General features: G+C 53.5%; 1 protein-coding gene across 2 annotated transcripts; it reads left to right on the top strand.

The window, feature by feature from the left end:
- Nucleotides 1-569: 569 nt before the first annotated feature.
- ST6GALNAC1 (ST6 N-acetylgalactosaminide alpha-2,6-sialyltransferase 1) lies at nt 570-20,380 on the top strand. Of its 2 annotated transcripts, none has more exons than XM_045044724.1 (9): nt 570-1,457; nt 16,622-17,273; nt 17,700-17,805; nt 18,039-18,210; nt 18,441-18,579; nt 18,826-18,929; nt 19,126-19,215; nt 19,303-19,402; nt 19,641-20,380. In XM_045044724.1, the coding sequence occupies exons 1-9, from the start codon at nt 1,327-1,329 to the stop codon at nt 19,830-19,832; spliced, it is 1,686 nt and encodes a 561-aa protein (XP_044900659.1). In that variant the 5' UTR covers nt 570-1,326; the 3' UTR covers nt 19,833-20,380. The 2 variants fall into 2 exon arrangements, with proteins under 2 accessions (XP_044900659.1, XP_003997228.3); XM_003997179.5 differs by having other exon boundaries at nt 572-1,457; nt 17,700-17,868.
- The last annotated feature ends 1,140 nt before the right edge of the window (nt 20,381-21,520 follow it).

Genomic DNA, 21,520 nt, shown 5'->3' with positions numbered 1-21,520 from the left:
CAGGATGCGAGGCTGTGCGATTCCTCCGAATGCACCCGGCCGTGTGTGAGCCATGAACCCGGGTCCCGCGACCTTCAGAGCTGAGGATCGCGAGCCATTTCGGCTGCTGGATAACCCCTGTGTGAGTCAACATCCTGTAAGCGAGAGTTTGAAAAGTACTAACCCACCGTACTTGGCCGAGGGCTGCGTCTCTGAATTTTCTAAGTCTTCTACACCGGGTCTTGGTATCGCTTCTCTGAGCTATACATTTCCCCTAGGCCTCACGCCTTTTGTTCTTCCTATCAAAACAGAGTTAATGATTTCTCAGAGGTGTCGTTACTCCGCAGATAAGGATGCCATCCGTAGGTCAGTCGGGTGGGTCCCCGAGAGCTGAGGGCTCCCTCCACGATCTGGGGCAAGCCGCCTGCTCTCAAAGGCGATGTCCCCAACCGCAAAAGGGGGTTGATAACAACGCCTAGCGGCTCGGGTGTCTGTGAGGGCGGTCCCACGTGCACACCGTTCGGAGTGCCTGGCTCAGGGCTCTCGCCTGCACCCACGCCACCCGTTGCTGTCATGGCCATGACTCCGGATGAGAAGCCGGGAAGGTTGAGCCGACTGACGGTAAATCAGCGGTTCTCGACTTGGCCGCGTGTCGGGATCACCTGGGGGAACTCAAAAAAGTACCCCTGCCTGGGAGAAGAGCCACCCCTGGGGGTTCCGGCTTCGTTGGTGGGGGTCGCAGTCTGGGCAGTGGATGTAACAAAGCTCCCAAGTGATTGTAATGCGCACCCAGGACTGAGAGCTACGACCCTGAACAGTTTGCAAATGAGATGTTCTCGCAGCTCTGGTCTACGGCTGCAGAACGTTCTTTTAGGAGAGACTGCTGGAAGGCCTTAAAGCCAACCAGATTCCCTGTACCTTCCTTATGAAGGTCATGTTGAACTTGGGGGCCGTTCAAGGCTCTCCCAGCGTCTGCACTTGTCCAGGGTCCCCAAGGGTTTGGAACCTGATAAAAGCGAGGTTCCCTGTGACGTGTGCATGTTTCTCATAAAGTTCTCCATGCAGAAATTGGCTTCAGCGACAAAGAAAAGGAAAGCAAACTTGTTTGAACAAAAGGAGTTTCTCTTCCTTCGAGCCACGCCAGCTTATAAGCCTCCACAAAGCAGGGAAGGCAGCTCCTCCTTTCGCTGGCAGACACTGATAGACTCCGTGCCTCCCAGAGTGGTTCACCGTCAAGACAAACGGCGTGCACTCCCTGGCCAGGAGCCCTGAGCCCTTAAACCACCTGCGGTCCACATCCAAGCTCCAGGATATGAGGAACTTTCTCGCAGCACCTGAGCCACCACCATGAGGACCTGCCTGCGGAGACCCAGTCGTCTGGACCAAGCTGTCCAATGGCTCTTGCTTTTGGCCGTGTTGATCTCCCTATTCTTTGTCCTGCCCTCCTTCGTTAAGGAACCCGATACGAAACCTTTCAGGTAAGGTTCTGGCCCCTTTCCCAGTGCCTCAGAATTTATTAGAGGAAACTGGAAAGCCTCTCGTCCAGGGAAGCCGGGGGAACCTGCTGTACCCACACGGGGGTAGGCGGGGGTCAGGGATGTTGTCAAGAGGCACTGGCAAGAAAGATCCCAGGGGGCCTCTGGGGGACAAGCAGGTGTCAGGGGTGGGAAAACCAAGGGGTCCGGATGCCTTGGGGCTGGTAGAGGGGAAACGTGGGCAGGAGTCTGAGAACGAGGAGTCTGGGTCTCCGGAAGGTATAGACAGAAAATGCCTTCCCCCTCTGGGACCGTGAATGATAATAGCAGCTTTGGGGTGAGTTCTTACATGCCATTCGCTGTGTCCTAAAGCACAAGATTTACCCGTGGATTCCATGCACTTCAAATTTTATTTTTTTTAACGTTTTTTATTTATTTATTTATTTTTGAGACAGAGAGAGACAGAGCTTGAATGGGGGAGGGTCAGAGAGAGGGAGACACAGATTCCGAAACAGGCTCCAGGCTCTGAGCGGTCAGCCCAGAGCCCGACGCGGGGCTCGAACTCACAGACCGCGAGATCGTGACCTGAGCCGAAGTCGACCGCTTAACCGACTGAGCCACCCAGGCGCCCCGATTCCACGCACTTCAAAATCACACTCTCCCCGTGGAGTTTGTCAGAAAATGACCTCTCCCCCCCAAAAAACGAAAAGAAAAGAAAAGAAAAGAAAAGAAAGAAAAGAAAAGAAAAGAAAAGAAAAGAAAAGAACCTCTCCCTTCGCTTAATTCTGGCCCCCAAGTTCATCCTTACATACAAATCTAGTCCCATCAGACGCCATCACATCAACTCTGAAAAGGCTACCGTAACAGGTGTGAACGTTGACCCTCTCCTCCGTCACCACACTAGATCACTAATGCTTTTGAAGTTTCTAGAAACGGAGAGGTGAAAATATGTTTCTCTTTTGACTTTGCACTTCTCAGGCCACCGTGAATTTGAGGCTCCTCTGACGTGTGCTGACCATTTGCATTTTTTCTAAGTCAGCCAGCTGTCACCGCCACTTGTCTTTTTCTAGGGAATGGCTGGGTCATATCTCTTGCTTCCCCACCCCCCCAAAAAAGGAAGCGAAATTACTTCTCTTTTATTTAACGATAGGAGATAGGAGTTTTTTGTGTATTAGGGATATTAACCCTTTTCTATCGTAGATGTAACAATACTTGAAATGTTTTCTTCAGGCTGATGTTTGTTTTTATTGCCTTGTTTGTGCTATCTCACGTGACACAACTCCTTCTTATGTGGGTGAAATCTATTTATCATTTCCTTTATGGCCACTGGACTTTGTGCAATTTGGGGGAAAGTCTGTCCCACCCCAAAATTTTATAAATTGCCATATATATATATAGTGATGTATACATATATATACATTAGTGAATATATATACATTAGTGAACACACAGTGCAGACTTAGGTTCAGGAGTAGAACCCAGTGGTTCATCACTTACAAGTGCTCATCCCAGCGAGTGCCCTCCTTAATGCCCATCGCCCATTTAGCCCATCCCCCCACCCACCTCCCCTCCAGCAACCCTCAGTTTGTTCTCTGTATTTAAGAGTCTCTTACAGTTTGCCTCCCTCCGTTTTTATCTTATTGTTCCTCCCCTTCCCATTGCCTTCTATATTGTCTACTAATATTTCTGTACTTTTTTAAAGCTTAAATCGTTAACCTATCTGAAGCCTATTTTTGTGCACGGTGTGAATCTGGGTTTGCATAGGCTGAACTCTTTTGACCACAAGTGACAAAAACCCAACGCAATCTGGCTTAAACAAGAAGACCGGGGAGGGAGGGGCGCCTGGGTGGCTCAGTTGGTTCAACATCCGACTTTGGCTCAGGTCATGATCTCACGGTTCGTTGGTTCGAGCCCCACGTCTGGCTCTGTGCTGACAGTCCAGGGCCTGGAGCCTGCTTTGGATTCTGTGTCTCCCTCTCTCTCTGCCCCTCCCCTGGCTTGTGCTCTGTCTGTCTCTCTCTCTCATAAATAAGTAAACATTAAAGAAAGTTTGTACAAAATAAAAGAAGCCCAGGGAAGGAGAGAAGGTCAGAGGATTACAGTGTCCCTGGAGAGACACGTGGGGGGTAGGAGTGGGCTGCAGGAGTCACTCATAGTGACCCGGATGCCTGGTCTCCTTCCCCAGCCGATGTCACATGTCCTGGAGTTAGGGGGAGATATAAGCAGACTGGTGCCTGTTTCTGGTCTAGAGATTTCTGAAGGCGGAAGGTGGTGGGAATTGTCCATGGTGTAATGTACATGGGAAGAAGGCTCTGGCCTGGGCCTTCAGGGCCCAGGAGGCTGTGGACGGCAGGTCAGCACTCCTGTGGTGCCAGGAGGGATCACGGCCCCGGAACCCCCCAGTTACCCCCTGGGGCCAAGTAAAGGGACATCCACTCCAGAGGAGCGTCTGGGGACCCCGAATACTGTTGGGGGCATTCATGAGGGGATCCTCAATGCAAAGGAGAGCGCTGCCCCAGGGAAGCCACACTTACTGACCCTACCGAGAGCACCACGTCAGCAGACAGAAGCCACTGGAACCTCAGTGCGAGCGGGGACACCAAGTGCTCCCCACTCTTCCCAAACTTGAGTAATAATACAGGAGAGCTAGGCCTTCAGAAGGAAGGGAAGGTCTACTCTGTGCCTGACCAGGGATTCTAGCTGCCCCCACCTCCCCCACCCCTCCAGCCTCACCCCTGCCAAGCCTGGGTCTCTGGGGGGGGGGGGGCGGGGAGGCAGGACACCTGGAATTCTAAATGGATGAAACTGAATTTGGGGTTTAGGTGTTTTGCTTTGTTTTTTTAAATCTTTTCTGTAATTGTTTTGTTTTGTTTTGTGTGTGGATGGAGTTTGAATCATCAAAGGTGACTGTGAAGTGAGTAAATCTGCCCTAGGCATCAGAGATAGGGAAAGGGCCACACACTGAGACTTCTCAGTGAAAGTCTCTCCTTACTACACTGCCAATCAACCACAGAGACTGAGCGCCTTGAGCCAGAGGTCCCTGGAGGAAAGGTTGTGTGTCTGTTGAAAGCTTCGTGGCGAAGAAGGACCTCGGAGGCAGGGAGGGCTTGGAAAAGGCTTGTGGGGAGGATAGCATAAACAAGGAGGCCGACCTGCAGAAGTGTCCTCTTGGCTGAGCCGCGGGCGAATCCGAATCCGCCTTGCAGAAATGAGGGGCTTGCTCTGGGGAGCCCAGGGAGGGCATTTCAGGAGGGTGGGGCCGAGGGTTGATGCAAGAGGCTTTCAGGCAGGGAGGCGACCTCACCAAAGCAGGATTGTGCAACGATTGGTCTGCCAGGAGGGAACAGGATAGATCGGAAGGGAGGTGTGAGTCACCACTTTGGCCTGACCCAGGGCAGGAACCAAGGGAGGGACTTCGACAGCGGATTATCCTGCGGTGAAGGGAAGGACCGGGGCTGACAAATGCCCTCCCTGGCAGATTTAGGCAGTGAAACGTAAGGTGCAGAAGATCTGGGAGGGGTGGGGTAGGAAGAAGGGGAAAATCAGGAGACACTTTGAAGAAGAGCGGGGGGAGGGGAGGCACGTGTGCAGTTAGAGAGGGGGTCGGGGTGGGGGTGGGGGTGAGGGTGGCCCACCTCGCCCCACAGTGCTGCCTGGGCAAAGGGTGACAGTAAAATCAGACATAAAAGGGAGTCGTAGAATGCCAACCCAAGTATAGGATCAGCGGTTTCTGAAGGTCCCTGTTCCCAAGTCTGCATGTTAATGACACCTCAATATCATCTCAGAGCTGGAGATTTCCCCAGACCCGCACCTATGCTCAGGAGCTTTCTGGGGGTTATTTCCCTTTTTTTTTTCTTTTCTGGGGGTGATTTCCAATCTTCGCAATCGTCGCCCAAGATCAGCGTTTTTATTCATTTACACAAATGAGGGAGATGAGACTCCAAAAGGCTAAGCCTAATCCCACCCAGCCAGGAAGGAGCAAGACAGAGACGTGAACACGGGATTTGGGCTCCACTACCCGGAACGCGTTCACTCTCAGGAGACTCAAAGTCCGATGGAGGGGAGAGCCACACAAGAAGCAAGAGAGGGAGGGTGACATTATTAATAGTGGTAAATACCCCCCCCACCCCCCGATTTAAGTCCAAGGTGACGAGCGCTATGGGAAGAAACTGAGAAGAGTAATTACATCCAGGGGGCAGGGTCAGGACAACATCCTGGTGGCATTTGCAGAGCGCTGGCGGGCTGGGCGACATGGCAGCAGGGGGGACACCGCGCACTAAGGAGGCAGCAGAAGGAATGGTGCAGAAGCAGGGCCACCGGTGGGGGGGGCGGGGCGTGTTCCTCCAGGGACTGATGACTAATGTGAGCAAGGCTGATAGGGGCTCCGCATGCCAGGCACTGGTCTCCAGAACCCATGATTACTGACCACATATCAAGGCTTTAGGGTAGATATTATTATCAGCAACACCCCTCTTTTACAGATAAGAGCGGTTAGGCAACTTTCCCAACCAAGGTCACCCTTGTCACTTAAGTTCAGACACAGGCCAGCTGGCTCCGGAGTCTGTGCTCCAAGCCACGACCCAGGGTGGTGTCACAAGCCCCACCCCCGTCCCTCGGCAGTGTTTTTTCATTTTTTGTTTCTAAAGTTAATTCATTTATTTGGGGGGGGGGGAGCACAAGCAGGGGAGGGGCGGGGGGGGGGAGAGAGAATGCGCAGCAGAATCCCGGCTCTCAGCGAAGAAGCCTGACGCGGGGTTCGATCCCACCAATAGTGCGCTCGTGACCTGAACGGAAGTCAAGAGCCGGACGCTGAACCGACTGAGCCACCCAGGCGCCCCTGCGAGGTGGTTTTTAAACGCTTGTTGATGAAAGAGTGAATGCGTGGCCCTTGAGGGACCAACAGTTAGATTCCACGGCTAGGAAATCTTTACAGGAACGGAGTAACTTGAATACATTTGTGCATTGTGCGGATTCCTCGGTTAGTAGATTGCACGGCAGACGGTGGGGGGAAGGTGGTCTCCGTGGGGGGCTACGGTAGAGGCTGTTGCAATGGTTTAGGGCCCAAGAGCCCTGGGCGGACGGCGTTCGGAAGAAAGGCCTGAATAACTCAGATCGGCTGGATTTGGCAACAAAGAGAGGAAGGACTGGGACACAACGGTATGATTTCAAACCTGGGTTATTGGACTACTTCTCGTATCTTCTTCATTTGGTCCCAGTCTCCATTGTGCCCCTGGATAGGTAGATACCAGCTAAGACCATGTCTCTACCTGCTTGGCTTTCCTGGTCTGGAGTGCATTTGTCTTCAACAATTCTGTGGATTCTCTTTTTTGTCTTATTTTGGTCTAAGACACAGAACTTTCTTTTCTATAACTTCCTGGTTTCCGATCCTGGACCCCCATTCATGGAGCTGCAGGGAAACTTCATGTCGGGACCGTCCTCCCTCCTCTGCCGCCTCCCCAGGACGATGTCAAGGGCTCCCGGATGGCCACGCCGTGCCAGCGCCCGGGTAGGGGTGGCTGATTCTTAGCCCTCGTGTGGCCGTGGCGACAACCGTCATCCCTGCCTCTTGGTCTTTTCATGTCCACCTGGCTTAGGTGTGAGAATTTCCTGATGTTGTCGGAATTACGGTTCTGTCTTCCTGGGTTCAGGGGTCAGCCATTGTCTGTCAGGGGTCTAATTAGACCCTAGGAACACGACAAGTAGGGCGCAGGAGCCCTCCAAACTTGGGACCCAGAGACCCTCTCTCCTCTCTGTCCTCTTCACCCAGACTAAACTTTCCAGGGAGGGGGCGATGGTGGCAGGAAACAGACAAGTCCTTCTCCAAGACATTTGATCTATTTCACCAAATCTTCTCCTCCCTCTAAGGTCTTTCAGGGTGTCCTCTACTTTCTAGTTCCTACTGGGGCACCTGGGTGTCTCAGTTGGCTAGGCGTCTGACTTCAGCGCAGGTCATGATCCCGCAATTCGTGGGTTCGAGCCCGGCGTCAGGGTCTGTGCTGACAGCTCAGAGCCTGGAGCCTGCTTCGGATTCTGTGTCTTCCTCTCTCCCTGCCCCTCCCCTGCTCATGCTCTCTCTCTCTCTCTCTCTCTCTCTCAATAATAAATAAACGTTAAAAAAAAATTTTAAACAAAACAAAACCAAAAGAGGCCAATACATTTTACCAATAATGTGCAAAATGAGAGCTAAACTTATTTGATTTGAGGTAGTTTATTTTATTTTATTTTTAACGTTTATTTATTTTTGGGACAGAGAGAGACAGAGCATGAGCAGGGCAGGGACAGAGAGAGGAGACACAGAATGGGAAACAGGCTCCAGGCTCCGAGCCATCAGCCCAGAGCCTGACGCGGGGCTCGAACCCACGGACCGTGAGATCGTGACCTGGCTGAAGTCGGACGCTTAACCAACTGCGCCACCCAGGCGCCCCAACATAGACTCTGCTTTAAACAGTCTTGGTTCACAAGGATCGCTTCCCAGCCACCGGGCCACAGGGTCTCATCTCGTATCTGTGATTCTTGACCCAGACATACCTGCCATTCTTGCTCACAACAATGACCTCGGTCACACCCACCACCCTCCCCGTTCAAGGTCTTCCCTACTCTCCTTAACTAATCTCAAGACTCACGCCTCTGGGTCTGGGGCGAGCTGTAGGCTTGTGTCTGTATTTGTGGACCCCAGGGAGGGAAATCGTCCAACATTTAAACCAGCCTCCCACCCACCCTGGGCCACAGTGAGTTCAGTGAGGTGAGTGGGATCCCGGAGAAGGCTCAGGGCTCCCCTGCTGGGGGAGAGCTTTGGAAATTGGATCCCGCTACTGAAGCGTTAGGAGCAGTGGCTTAGATGTGTTTCCTCCTCTCCCGCTTTCTGTTGTTCCCCATTAGGATTTAATTGGCCGGAAACTACACAAATAAGAGAATTGGCTTTGATTTGAAACGAGAACACTTGGAATAACAACAGAATACGGATTTCTGGGTGTTTTCTTTCGAGCCTATAAAGAGAATTAAGGCAAAGTAGAGATTTTAGCGACTGAAGCAACTTGTGGACGCGTCTAAAGATTCAAAGTGAAGTTCTAAAATGTAAATCGTGCGAGAAAGTGTCAGGATTTCCCGGGGGAAATAAACTTCAAAGTTTGGGGGAGGGGGAAGCAGAATGATTGGTTTTCATCTCAGAGAAGACCGGAGCCCCTAAAGAGTTATGTCGGCCGGCACCAAGGGAGTTGGCGAGGCTCCAGGCTGGGCTATGATAAGTTTTTTTTTTTTTTAATGTTTATTTTAGAGAGAGAGAGAGAGAGACAGTGTGAGTGGGGGAGGGGCAGAGAGAGAGGGAGACCCAGAATCTGAAGCAGATTCCAGGCTCTGAGCTGTCAGCACAGAGCCCAACGCGGGACTCCAACTCACGGACCTTGAGATCAAGACCTGAGCTGAAGTCAGACACTTAACCTACGGAGCCACCCACGCGCCCTACTGTTACTGAATTACTTTACATTTTCAAAGAATATTTATTTATTTTTGAAGAAAGACAGAGTGTGAGCAGGGGAGGGGCAGAGAGAGAGGGAGACCCAGAATCTGAGCTGTCAGCCCAGAGCCCGACGCAGGGGCTCCAACTCACAAACCGTGAGATCATGACCTGAGCTGAACCCCGACGCTCAACTGACTGAGCCACCCAGGCGCCCCAAAAGTGCGACATTTTATATATTTTATTTTTATTTTTATTTATTTATTTTTTAATTTTTTTTTTCAACGTTTTTTTTATTTATTTTTGGGACAGAGAGAGACAGAGCATGAACGGGGGAGGGGCAGAGAGAGAGGGAGACACAGAATCCAAACAGGCTCCAGGCTCTGAGCCATCAGCCCAGAGCCTGATGCGGGGCTCGAACTCACGGACCGCGAGATCGTGACCTGGCTGAAGTCGGATGCTTAACCGACTGCGCCACCCAGGCGCCCCGACATTTTATATTTTTAACCACCCCCCCCAATAGATTAGAACTTGATGTTGGATTTGCTTTTTGCTTGGATGCGATCCCTGAATGATTTGCCTGTCCCCCTGAATGCTTAATACAAATCAGGTACTGGAGGGGTGAGCCGCCCATCACAGAGGGTCCTCAGCAGGGGGTGAGGAAAGACACTGTGGGGACCCTACAGTCGGTTCCCCTTTCCAAGGAGAGGCAGGCATCATGAAAACCCAGGTGGGGGAACCAGATGCGTGACCCTGAAGAGGCTCAAGATAAAACGAGTGAGCAAAGAAGGTGATGGTGGGGATTCCGGGGAAGGGGGTCCGGGTCGTGAGGACGTGATTAGAGGCCTGTGTGTGGCCACTTCTCACAAGGCAGGCACACCTAGCCTGGAGCCTCTTCAGCGTCTGTTCCACTGAATGGCACAGCCCAGAATTATTTAGGGAAATCAAAGGGTTTTGGTTTGGGGGGGGGGGGTTATTAAAGAATAACTGATAATACGAAATTGTATATCGGTTTCAGGTGTACAACATAATGATTCGATATTCACAGACATTATGAAATGCTCACAATAAGGCTAGTTACCCCTCGTCACTATAACAAGTCGTTACGATATTATCGTATATTCCCGGTGCTTGGACTTCACACCCCCGTGTCTTATTTATTACTGGAAGATCTTTGTCTGGCTCATTTCACTTAGTGTGATACCCCCCCCCCCCCCAGGTCCATCCACGTTGCTGCCAATGGCAAGATCTCATTCTTTTTAACGGCTGAGCAACTCCATTATGTACACATTGGCCGCGTCTTTATCCATTCATCTACCGATGGACACTTGGGTCGCTTCCGTATCTCTGCTGTTGCGAGTAATGTTGCCATGAACATAGGGGTGTGTGTGTCTTCTCAGACTAGCATTTTCTCTTCTTTTTTTTTATTTTTTTTTAATGTTTATTTATTTTGAGAGAGAGAGAGACAGAGCACAAGTGGGGAGGGGCAGAGACAGGGAGACACAGAATCCCGGAATCCGAAGCAGGCTCCAGGCTCTGAGCTGTCTGCACAGAGCCCAATGCAGGGCTTGAACTCACGAACCCTGAGAGCATGACCTGAGCCAAAGTCGGACGCTTAACCGACTGAGCCACCCAGGCGCTGCTCAGACTAGCATTTTCATTTGCTTCGGATGAATACCTAGATGTGCAGTTGCTAGATCATCAAGGAGGTGTTTTGAGCTGTTTTCTTTTCCTGGATAAAAGAATCTTTTTTTTTTAATTTCTTAAAGTTTATTTTTGAGAGAGAAGAAGCGAGCATACACGAGTGAGGGAGGGGCAGAGAGAGAAAGAAAGGGAGAGAGAGAATCCCAAGCAGGCTCCGAGCTGTCAGCACAGAGCCCGATGTGGGGCTCGAACTCATGAACCGTGAAACCATGACCTTAGCCAAAGTCGGACGCTTAACTGACTGAGCCACCCAGGCGCCCCCCATTTTCCTTAGGATTTTCTGAAAGACGTTCTCTCTTCTCTGGCTGACTTGATTGTAGGAACGCGTATGCAATACATGTAACACACAAAACATGGGTTGATTGACTTGTGCATGCTCTTGATAAGGATTCCAGTCACCAGCAGACTATTAGGAGTTGAGTCCGGGGGGAGTCAAAAGTTACACGCAGATTTTCGACTGTGTGTGGGCTGGCGCCCCCCCAACCCACACACCATTCAAGGATCCACTGTGCTATCGCACGCTTGCCAACCGTTGTTTCATGGCGCCGAGGACAAAGAAACCTTGAACCTCTTTGCTTCCAGGCCCCCGAGTGTTGCGTAATTCAGAATTTGGAGGGAAGAAGATGTCAGACCATTATTCTTCCGTATCTGTTTCACGTATTGACTAGAGCTATGTGATCCCCGCTGATAAATTTATTTTTAAAGTGCAACATTTTACGTTTTTACCTCCCCGGTAGATCAGAATTGGATATGGAATTGCTTTTTGCTTGGACGCGATCCGTAAATGACTTGCCTGTCCCCCGGAACCCTTAACAGAAAACAGGGTCCCCTCCTTCACCACCCCCCTGCCCCACACCCCTCCGCCCCGGCCTTGCCCATGGTGTTTACATTCAGGATCACATAGGATCTGGACAAGACGAATGCAGGGCATTCACCATATGGCCGTAAGGAATTTGAGCATTCAGTAAATACCAGGCAGGAACAGAAGGAAATGCCTACGTAAAACACCCACATTCCTAGCAATCATAGTTGTGTTTAATTATAGGGAATTGAAATGGAACTTAATTACATAATTTTGTCAGTACCTGGGTCACTGCTGCAACTCCGTGTAAAACTTAAGAGTCATCAGTAATCTGCCAGCGTCGCAGGCAGACAGCCCTGCACGGGGCCCTGGGGCTCCCACTTCTGGAAGGGGCTGCAGGAAGGAGTGCCTGGTGCCCCCTCTTTAGGGGCTGGCGTGACCGCGAGGCAGAGGGCCAGCTGTCTGGGCTGCACGCCCACCGCGTCTAGGGTGGAAAACCACCCTGCCACACCAGCTCCCCGATCACAGCCACGCGAAGGTGCTCGCAGTTTGGAAGGGAAACTTCTAGACGCCTCTTGCGGTTTGGGCGTGGGAAATGCGGGTGGAGGTGAATCCGAGGTTCAAGGCTGAGTGACTGTTTGCCATGAGAGTTAACACCTAGGCCTTCGCCTGTGCCCCGAGCCTGGGGCTTCAGCTCAGTTGTGACATTAAAGGGGAGAAGGGGTGCCTGGGTGGCTCAGTCGGTTAAGCATCTGACTTCGGCTCAGGTCATGATCTCATGGCTCTGAGTTCGAGCCCCGTGTCAGGCTCTGTGCTGACAGCTCGGAGCCTGGAGCCTGCTTGGGATTCTGTGCCTCCCTCTCACTCTCTGCCCCTCCCCCACTCGTGCTCGCTCTCTCTCTCTCTCTCTCTCTCTCTCAAAAATAAACAAACATTAAAAAAATAATAAAATTGGGGTGCCTGGGCGGCTCAGTCAGTTGAGCGTCCGACTTCAGCTCAGGTCATGATCTTGCGGTCTGTGAGTTCGAGCCCCGCGTCAGGCTCTGTGCTGACAGCTCGGAGCCTGGACCCTGCTTGGGATTCTGTGTCTCTCTCTCTCTCTGCCCCTCCCCTGTTCATGCTCTGTCTCTCTCTGTCTCGAATAAATAAACATTTAAAAAAAAATTTTTTTTTTTAAGGGGAGGAGTGAATCTCAAGGCCTCAAACCTTTCTACGAAACAAAGGTGGCCCAAATCCAGCAAGTGTATGTTCTGAACTATCTCAGTTTTTCCACTCCGCGTGGATGGTCCTCTTTCGGAATGGATACTTTAGGGGTGTCTGCCCAGCTCATGAGCCAATAACCCCCTCTTTCTCTTGAGACTGTCTTCCTCCCGTGCACAGGGTGGACCCCAGGAGGCCACTTGCCATGAGACCCGTGTCACTTACCATGTGGCCAGGGATGGAGAAGGGACCCAAGTGAGACAGAATGAGAGTCAAGAGTCCCTGGGGCAGGTGACTCGGGGCTGCCATCCTCCATGCCGGCTGAGGAGCAGAGAGGGAAACAGGACAGGTAGGAACAGGGACAGGCCTCAAAGAGAGATTCCAGGTTCCAGAACCTTCTAGAGCCCCAACCATGTCCTGGCCTTGGGCTCAAGATGTTTTCTCTCCTTATGATAAATCTCCCCACCCCTCCCCCACCCTTTTTTTTTTAGTTAAAAATGGAAAACAAAAAAAGAATAAAGGCTTCAGACCTTGAAGGCTATTATCTTTTCCAGGCTGTTCCGTGTCACAGCCCAGCCCTGCCTCGCGGCCTTTCTCTCCTTTCTGGGCTGGGAGAGCTCTCGTTCGAGTCCCTTCTCTGAGCCATAAAACAAAGGCAGGGGCATTTGTTCACTGAGCCCAGGTAACAATGTGTAAGTGTTCCCAGGAGGAAGGACCCCACTGCCAGCCTTTCCCTAACAGCCTCCAGAGAAGTTTGAATGTCAGAACAGAGAGTGTCCTTCTTGGAGCACTTGAATAAGCATTCTTCCCTGGGGCGCAGGAAGCAGGAAACACGGCCACAATGCAGAGGGAGGCCCCACACGAGGAAGGATTAACATGGGTAACCTCCTTATTGCTCGTACCACCTTGGGCCGGCCCTCTATTGGTCTAGGGATCAAAGTCTCCTCTGTCTTCCACCTGTAACAACAGTGACTGTGTTTTCTGTGGGCTCGAGGTCTGTGCCTTGTTCAAATTTGTATTCCTGGGACCCACAAAGCACGTTGCACGGAGACAGTGAACAGCTGTTGAATGAGATGTTCTTCTGCGAGTACATATTTCAAATTCTCTCCCACGTTTGTTTAAATCCATTTCCCGGGGGTCTCAGAAAGCCTTGCAAGGGGCGCCTGGGTGGCTCGGGCGGTTGAGCATCCGACTTTGGCTCAGGTCATGATTTCACGGTCCGTGGGTTCGAGCCCCATGTCGGGCCCTGTGCTGTCAGCTCGGAGCCCAGAGCCTGCTTCGGATTCTGCGTCTCCCTCTCTCTCTCTCTGCCCCTCCCCCGCTCACGCTCTGTCTCTCAAAAATAAATAAACGTTAAAAAAATGTTTAAAAGAAAGCCTTTGGAAAGCACTGATGTGATATGGCACCACCCCGGGGGGGCTTTGCAGTAAGGGCTGCTTGGAGTGACTTCTGCACCCTCGGAGCCTGCGATCTAGGGCAGAGCTGACATCTCGTTGAACGACTACAACCCAAAACATGCCCAATTCGATGCCACGTAGGGGTTTAGCATTCACGTTGTCACGGACACAGAGCTTGGGTCAGGCTACCTCCCGTGGCTCCTCACGATCACCCGTTTCTCCGGCACACCTCCGAGTTACAACTCGGCATTTTATCTGTGATGATCTGTGGTCCCCCATATATCCCGGGCTCCGTGGGGGCAGGACCGGACCTGGTTGAGCTCGGTCACCCAGGCCCCAGTAACTAGCCCAGCGTTCATAGGAGACGCTCAAAAGTCGTGGCTGAATAAAAGAACAAACTATGGGCTGTGGAGTCGGGAGGCGGGCAGAAGTCAAAGCTGCAACCAGGGGATTGGGACACCGGACTCAGGAGACCCTCCCCCCGCCCCAGCGGCCAATCAAGAATGAATGAAGCCCCGCGGGTCGGGTCGGGGAGAGAAGGGCGGGTCTTATTGGCTGATTGGCAGGTGTTTTGTGCCAGATGCTAAACACGGGCTGTGAGTCAACGCCCACAGCTGACTTCCCTCCGAGGCAAAAGGCAGCAGCCCATTTTAGAGATAAGAAAACCGAGGGGGGGGGTGAAGATTTCTCCCAGTCATGCTGGCCAACTCCCACTCGGGTCTGGCTGGCTGCACCTGTCATGCTCTCTCTTCTCTCTCTGTGGCCTCAGTGAGTCTGTGATACGGGACTTGGAAGAGGAATGACAGCAGACACAAGGGAGCTGCCTGGGACAAGAGTGACCACGATGAGCCAGGGAGGCCCAGGACACCAGGGAAAAAGAGCAGGAGTTAAGGACACCTGGAAATCCAGTAGGATGATGGCTAGGTCACCCGACAGGATGATTCTTTCTCCCAAGGCTCCCAGGAATCGCCCCCCAAAACCTGTGAGCACAGAGACCCCACCTCAAAGTCCAATTACAGAACCGCGCTGAGCGGAGGAGCCGCGCTGTTCTCAGAACACCTGACGCTAATTCGCATAAATTAAGTGACACTTTTGAGGGCCTCGCACAAAAGGAGAGAACGAAAAGAAAGTAAACGTAACCCTTGGAGTCAAAACCCTTGAGTGCCCCCAGCCAGACCAGGCACCCTGAATGTATCTTCTCCCACCGCTAGACCGAGCACCGTGCAGTGGAATTCAGCTTATGGGCCCCCACCCCCTTGCTTCGGCACCCTCCCCACCCCCCTCTCCCCCCTGAAATTCTTCAGTGGCTCCTCCCGGACAAGAAGACCAACGATGAAGTCCAAACTCCTCAGTCGGACCTACAATGCAGATAATAATCCGGTTCTGTCTACCCACTTGGGATCATCTCCTGCCCAGGCACAGACCCTTCCCTCGTGCCCACCAGGCTCACGCGCCCCCCGCCCGGGGTGAGACATGTTCTGTACCGTCATCACACAAATGTGTCTTCACTAGGGTTCCCCTTGCAGGTGGCTGGGAAACACACCCCGCATCCGGGATGTCCGGCGTCTGACGTGAGATGGGGGCTCTTGACGAGTGAACACTTGCTGAGTACCGAGATTTTTTTCCCAACAATGCCAACAGGCAAGCTTGTTGTTAGGCAGGGGTTGAAGTAAATATTTCAGGCCGATCTTTCGATCAAGGATGCCAGCTATAGTCTTGACATGAATGTATATTTTCCTACTCCCTTATGAACGAGGTTACCTTTGTTACCTACCCTTCATTAAAAAAAAAAAAAAAGATGGGGCGCCTGGGTGGCTCAGTGGGTTGAGCGTCATGATCTCGCGGTTCGTGGGTTCGAGCCCCGCGTCGGGCTCTGTTCTGACAGCTCAGAGCCTAGAGCCTACTTCAGCATTCTGTGTCTCCCTCTCTCTCTCCCCTCCCTTCCCCGCTCACACTGTCTCTCTCTTTCTGTCTCTCTCTCTGTCTCAAAAATAAACAAGCATTTAAAAAAAGTAAAATTTAGGGGCGCCTGGGTGGCTCAGTCGGTTGGGCGTCCGACTTTGGCTCGGGTCATGATCTTGCACTCCGTGAGTTCGAGCCCCGCGTCGGGCTCTGTGCTGACAGCTCAGAGCCTGGAGCCTGTTTCAGATTCTGTGTCTCCCTCTCTCTCTGACCTTCCCCCGTTCATGCTCTGTCTCTCTCTGTCTCAAAAATGAATAAATGTTAAAAAAAAATAAAAAAAAAAAGTAAAATTTAAAAAAAGAAAAAGAGAAAAGGTCAACAGCATCCTACAGATATTAGTAACAGGGCGGAGTCACACAGTCATCCCGGAGCCAGCGCAGAGAGGGCGCTGTCCAAGGTCAGCCTTGTCAGCGGCACTCCTGACGCCAGTTCCCATAACAAACTCCAAGCCACCACCGCCCGCTACTTAGAGGTCACGGGTAAGTTTCCAGACCCAACGCCAACAGCTTAATTTGGGGCATAGATGGCGATACTCATGTCTCGCGGAAACCGGTCTGAAGTCTACCCGAGGCACAAAAAGGAATACCATTTATGCTTCAACCTGTTGATACGATCCTGGACCCTAATCAAAGGGCACATCCGTCCCTAGGCGTCAGCACATGGATGACGAGAGGAGATCTTCAGGGTCGCCACACAAGTCTGCACAGCAGGCTCCCCCATGGGAAGGAAGGACAGCGGCTCCTGCATCATCGTCCGCGAGAGGGAACAGCGTGCAGGTGCCCCCGGCCCAGGCCACAGCCCTCCCTGCCAAGGGGCACATCAGAGAAGAGACCGGTGGGGCCACCTCGACTGGGCCGGCCCCACCGAGGGGTCCAAAGAGGAAGGACACCGTGCTGGACACGCGGCCCCCGAGGGCACGGGATGGGGGAGTGGCCTCAGAGGCACTGTCACTGAGGAGTCAGGACGCGAGGACAACCAAAGGAAGGCAGGACAAGAATGGGGAGCCCACGGCCACCAGGACGGTGCCCTCGAAGCCTCGGGCCAAAGCGGCCACCACGGCAAGGACACCTGTGCCAGAAAGCCAGGCCGAGGCGCTGACCACCCCGGGAGCAGGGCCAATGAAAGGAGTGGCCTCGGCCGTGATGCCCCGCCGGGAGACACCCCGGGCCAAGCCACCCTCCACCCCTCGCCAGGCCCGCACCACACAGAGAAGCCGAAGTCTGCGGGCCGCCAACTTCAAGTCTGAGCCCCGGTGGGATTTCGAGGAACAATACAGCTTTGACGTGGGGGCCCTACAGACGGTGAGTCCTCCCCCTGGCTCCCTGCTCTGAAGGCCCCTGCAGACAGACAGGCCACCCCACCTCTCTGACCTCCCGGGCTCCGCCCCCAGGCCCTACCTGGTCCCACCCCGTGCCCTCCCCATCCTTCTTTCCAAAAGTGGTGGAGGCTGGACGGGAAGGCAGGCCCAGATCCTGGCCCGGGCCTGCCCTGGAGCTCCCAGAAGGCCTGGGCAGGGTCACCGGGCAGGGTCACCGGGCAGGGTCACCGGGCAGGGTCAGAGAATCTACCCGCTCTGCAGCAAGACGGCCAAATCTGCATCCCGAATACCACGGAAGCCGCAGTGCCTTCCAACCTCTCAGGCCCACTTTCTGCCCCTGCCCCCAGCCCCACCCCTGGCCGTGGCCTTCCGGGGCCTGTCCCTGCCTGACCCGCCTTCCTGCATGTAGACCTGCCCCGACTCAGTGAAGGTCAAGGCCTCCAAGTCACCCTGGCTGCGGACACTCTTTCTGGCCAACCTCACCCTCTTCCTGGACTCCAGCCACTTCAACCAGAGTGAGTGGGACCGTCTGGAGCACTTTGCGCCACCGTTTGGGTTCATGGAGCTCAACTATTCGTGTGAGTCTTCCGGGGGGTGGGGGGGCGCGGGGAGGGCCTGGGCCCACAGCACACGGCAGCTGCCCTCTGCCTCTGGCCTGCCTCTTCCCTGGAGGCCGCCAGCCCCGGGAGAGATGATGGGCTGCCTCCGGGCCCCTCCGGGGACTGAACGTGAACCTCCCCTGCTTCAGTGGTGCAGAAGGTCGTCACCCGCTTCCCTCCGGTGCCCCAGCAACAGCTGCTCCTGGCCGGTCTCCCCGCCGGGAGTTCCCAGTGCATCACGTGCGCCGTGGTGGGCAACGGGGGCATCCTGAACAACTCTCACGTGGGCCAGGAGATAGACAGCCATGATCACGTCTTCCGGTAAGCGGTCCGGCCCCGGGCTCCCGCCCGGACTCCCTCCTACAGAGACGGGCTCTTCTGAGAGATCTCATCGGGCGTTCTCTGCCTGTACCTGGAAGGTGGAATCCTGGGTTCTCCGGAGACTCCCCATATAGCTGCCGCGCCCTCCACCATTTCTGTGCATCCCCCCCCCCCCACCTCTGTGCGTTCCCTCCTGCACTCACGGGTTCCGTCTGCCTCTTTCTGTGTAGACTGAGTGGAGCGGTCACTAAGGGCTACGAACAGGATGTGGGCACCCGGACGTCGTTTTATGGCTTCACTGCCTTCTCCCTGACCCAGTCGCTTATGACCTTGGACGGTCAGGGTTTCCGGCACGTGCCTCTGGGGAAGGTGAGCAAGGAGGGACGGGCCCGGCCGCACGCAGCATCTGAACGAGGGCGCACGAGCCAAGAGAGGGAGCCGGGTGTCCTGGGTCTGGGGTCTGGTCGGTGCAGGGTCTGCTCGTACGAGGGGCGAGAAGACGGACGATGGCCAGACAGAGCCGGAAAGAGCAAGGGGGCGGGCCGGAGTCAGAGCCAGGCCGCCCCTGGTCCTGAAGGCGGGACTCGGGGACCACACACTGTCCTTGGTCCTCAGGACGTCCGCTACCTGCACTTCCTGGAAGGCACCCGAGACTATGAGTGGCTGGAGGCGATGTTTCTCAATCAGAGCCTGGTGAAGACTAGCCTTTCCTGGTTCAGGTACCCCCGGCCCCCCCTCCTTCCCCACCCCCCGGCCCCCCGCGGAGCTGTGTCTGGAGCGGCTCTGAAGGGGGCTGGGCGGGTGGGGACAGCCTCCGCTGTCACCTGGAGATGGGTGGGGTGCCAGGTGCCCTGACTTGGCCCACACAGGAGGAGGCGAGAGAACGGAGCGCGAATGACCCCTTCCTGCCCACAGGCACAGGCCCCAGGAGGCTTTCCAGGGAGACCCGCCATGGGACAGATACCTTCTGCTACACCCCGACTCGCTGCGGTACATGAAAAACAGGTGAGGGCAGCTGAGGCGTGTGGAGAGGCCCGGGCCCCTGTCAGCCCTGCAGCCTCCTGACAGCCCCGGGGCCGGGGCACTTCCCAGGTTCCTGAGGTCCAAGACCCTGGACACTGTGCACTGGAGAATCTACCGCCCCACGACCGGCGCCCTCCTCCTGCTCACAGCCCTTCAGCTCTGTGACCAGGTGAGATTCTGGAGTAAGAGCGGGGCCACCTGGGGAAACAGCTGCGGGCCGTTCCTGGACGTGCCCAGCACCGGACGACGGCCGGGAGGGCGGGGGAGTGTGGCCCCGTAAGTGTCCGTCCAGGGGCCTGCGTCCGGAGCCCTAGGGCTAGAGCCAGGATACGGCCCCCCTCCCCCGACACACAGAGACCACGAGAGGGAGCGACTTCAGGCTTCTCTCTCCTCCGACCTTCGTGTAGGTGAGTGCCTATGGCTTCATCACCGAGGGCCACGAGCAATTCTCCGATCACTACTACGATAAGTCCTGGCAAAAAACAGTCTTTTACATCAACCACGACTTCCAGTTAGAGAGAACGCTCTGGAAGCGGCTGCACGATGAAGGTATAATCCGGCTGTACCAGCGTTCTGTAACTTCCAAGCCAAAGATGTGACTGGAGCCTGGACAGCAGTGGTCTCCTCGGCCTTTCCGGGCACGGGGCAGGGTGGGGGGTGTTGAAGCCTTCCGCCATTTTCCCAGGGCTCAGTTTGGGCTCCAAGCCCCTCCAGACACCCCCGGGGACCACTGAGGAGAGACTCCCAAGATGACAAATGACTGAGGTTTTGGAGACCTCGGAACATCGCTATGGGTTCCGTTCAAAGGGAGGAGGATTCCGGTCTGGAGACCAAGGAATCTGAACGAAATGGCGTGATGACTGGTCAATACCACAGATCCCTGCTGAAGTTCACCCTTCACTGTCCAGAAGATGCTTAACACCAGGGGAAGAAGCCTGAACCTACGGACGCACGTCGAGTTGGCCTTTTTTGGTGTTTTGCCTGAGTAGGCTTTACGTAAACCCAATGGGCGAGGAGCCCATTGAGGGGCTTGAACTCATGACCCTGAGATCAAGACATTCGCTGAGATCGGGGCGCCCGGGTGGCTCAGTCGGTTGAGCGTCCGACTTCGGCTCAGGTCATGATCTCACACTCTGTGAGTTCGAGCCCCACGTCGGGCTTTGTGCTGACAGCTCAGAGCCTGGAGCCTGCTTCGGATTCTGTGTCTCCCTCTGTGCACCTCCCCCGCTCATGCTCTGTCTCTCTCAAAAATAAGTAAAAATGAAGGAAAAAAAAAAAAAAGAGGTTAGAGTGGGAGAGAGAGCCGAAGCATAAGAGACTCTTAAAAACTGAGAACAAAGTGAGGGTTGATGGGGGGTGGGAGGGAGGGGAGGGTAGGTGATGGGCATTGAAGAGGGCATCTTTTGGGATAAGCACTGGGTGTTGTATGGAAACTAATTTGACAATAAATTTCATATAATAAAAAAATGAGATTAAAAAATAAATAAATAAAAATCTTAAAAAAATTAAAAAGACATTTGCTGAGATCAAGAGTCAGACACATAACTGACTGAGCCGCCCAGTCGCCCCTAGATTTGGTTTTGAATTCCAAATCTTGTACTTAGCAGCTGTGAAATCTTGAAGGCGTTACTTAATTTCACTGTAGATTGTCTAGAGGACCCTTCCAGGGCTTATCAGATTCTAGAAGGATCTGCACCTTTCCTTGTCTTTGAGCTATTTGGCAACTCTCTGAGTTGTAGACAACTGATAGTAATAAAAATGAGTCTTGTCCACGAAGATGCGGAAAGTTTTGTACAATGAAGACACAATGACTCCCCTGTGGATGGTGACCCATTTTATACGTACAAGCAAGTTCATTTAGCATTCCTCGTTGCCCGTATGTGTCTCTACTTTGGGCTGTCCTTTGAACCAGTATTTCCCTCTCACTGGTTCCTTCATCGATTAAGAAGTTAAATAAAATCCTTGACGTGTGTTCATTTTACATTTGTAGGACAGTCACGATTTTACCCTTAAACGCACAGCCTTCAGCATGTCCTTAGGCCACTGTTTTCTAATCTGTAACACGACTCTTAGGGTGTCCATTTCGCAACGATTTAAAAAATTACTCTATGTAAAAAGCCCCATACAACAAGGACCTAGTTTCCTCCCCTTTCATTCTCTATCCCCCCATCGTCCTGCATTTTCTCAAACCCCACGTTGAGAATTTGGACCAAGCCCAAGGCATTTCAGTTCGTCTTACCCCCCTGAACTCTGTCTTTAGGATTTGGACTCTGAAGCCCAGAAAGAA

Source organism: Felis catus, chromosome E1 (genome assembly GCF_018350175.1).
Source record: "Felis catus isolate Fca126 chromosome E1, F.catus_Fca126_mat1.0, whole genome shotgun sequence".
Classification (NCBI taxonomy): Eukaryota; Metazoa; Chordata; class Mammalia; order Carnivora; family Felidae; genus Felis; species Felis catus.
The sequence above is the reverse complement of the archived record's forward strand: the minus strand, read 5'-3'. Positions and strand labels throughout refer to the sequence as shown.

Coding starts and splice junctions, on each gene's coding strand:
- ST6GALNAC1 (XM_003997179.5), top strand. CDS start 1,327: ATGAGGACCTGCCTGCGGAGACCCAGTCGTCTGGACCAAGCTGTCCAA. Junction 18,580..18,825: donor GGCACGTGCCTCTGGGGAAG/GTGAGCAAGGAG, acceptor CTTGGTCCTCAG/GACGTCCGCTACCTGCACTT. Junction 19,216..19,302: donor CTGCGGTACATGAAAAACAG/GTGAGGGCAGCT, acceptor GGCACTTCCCAG/GTTCCTGAGGTCCAAGACCC.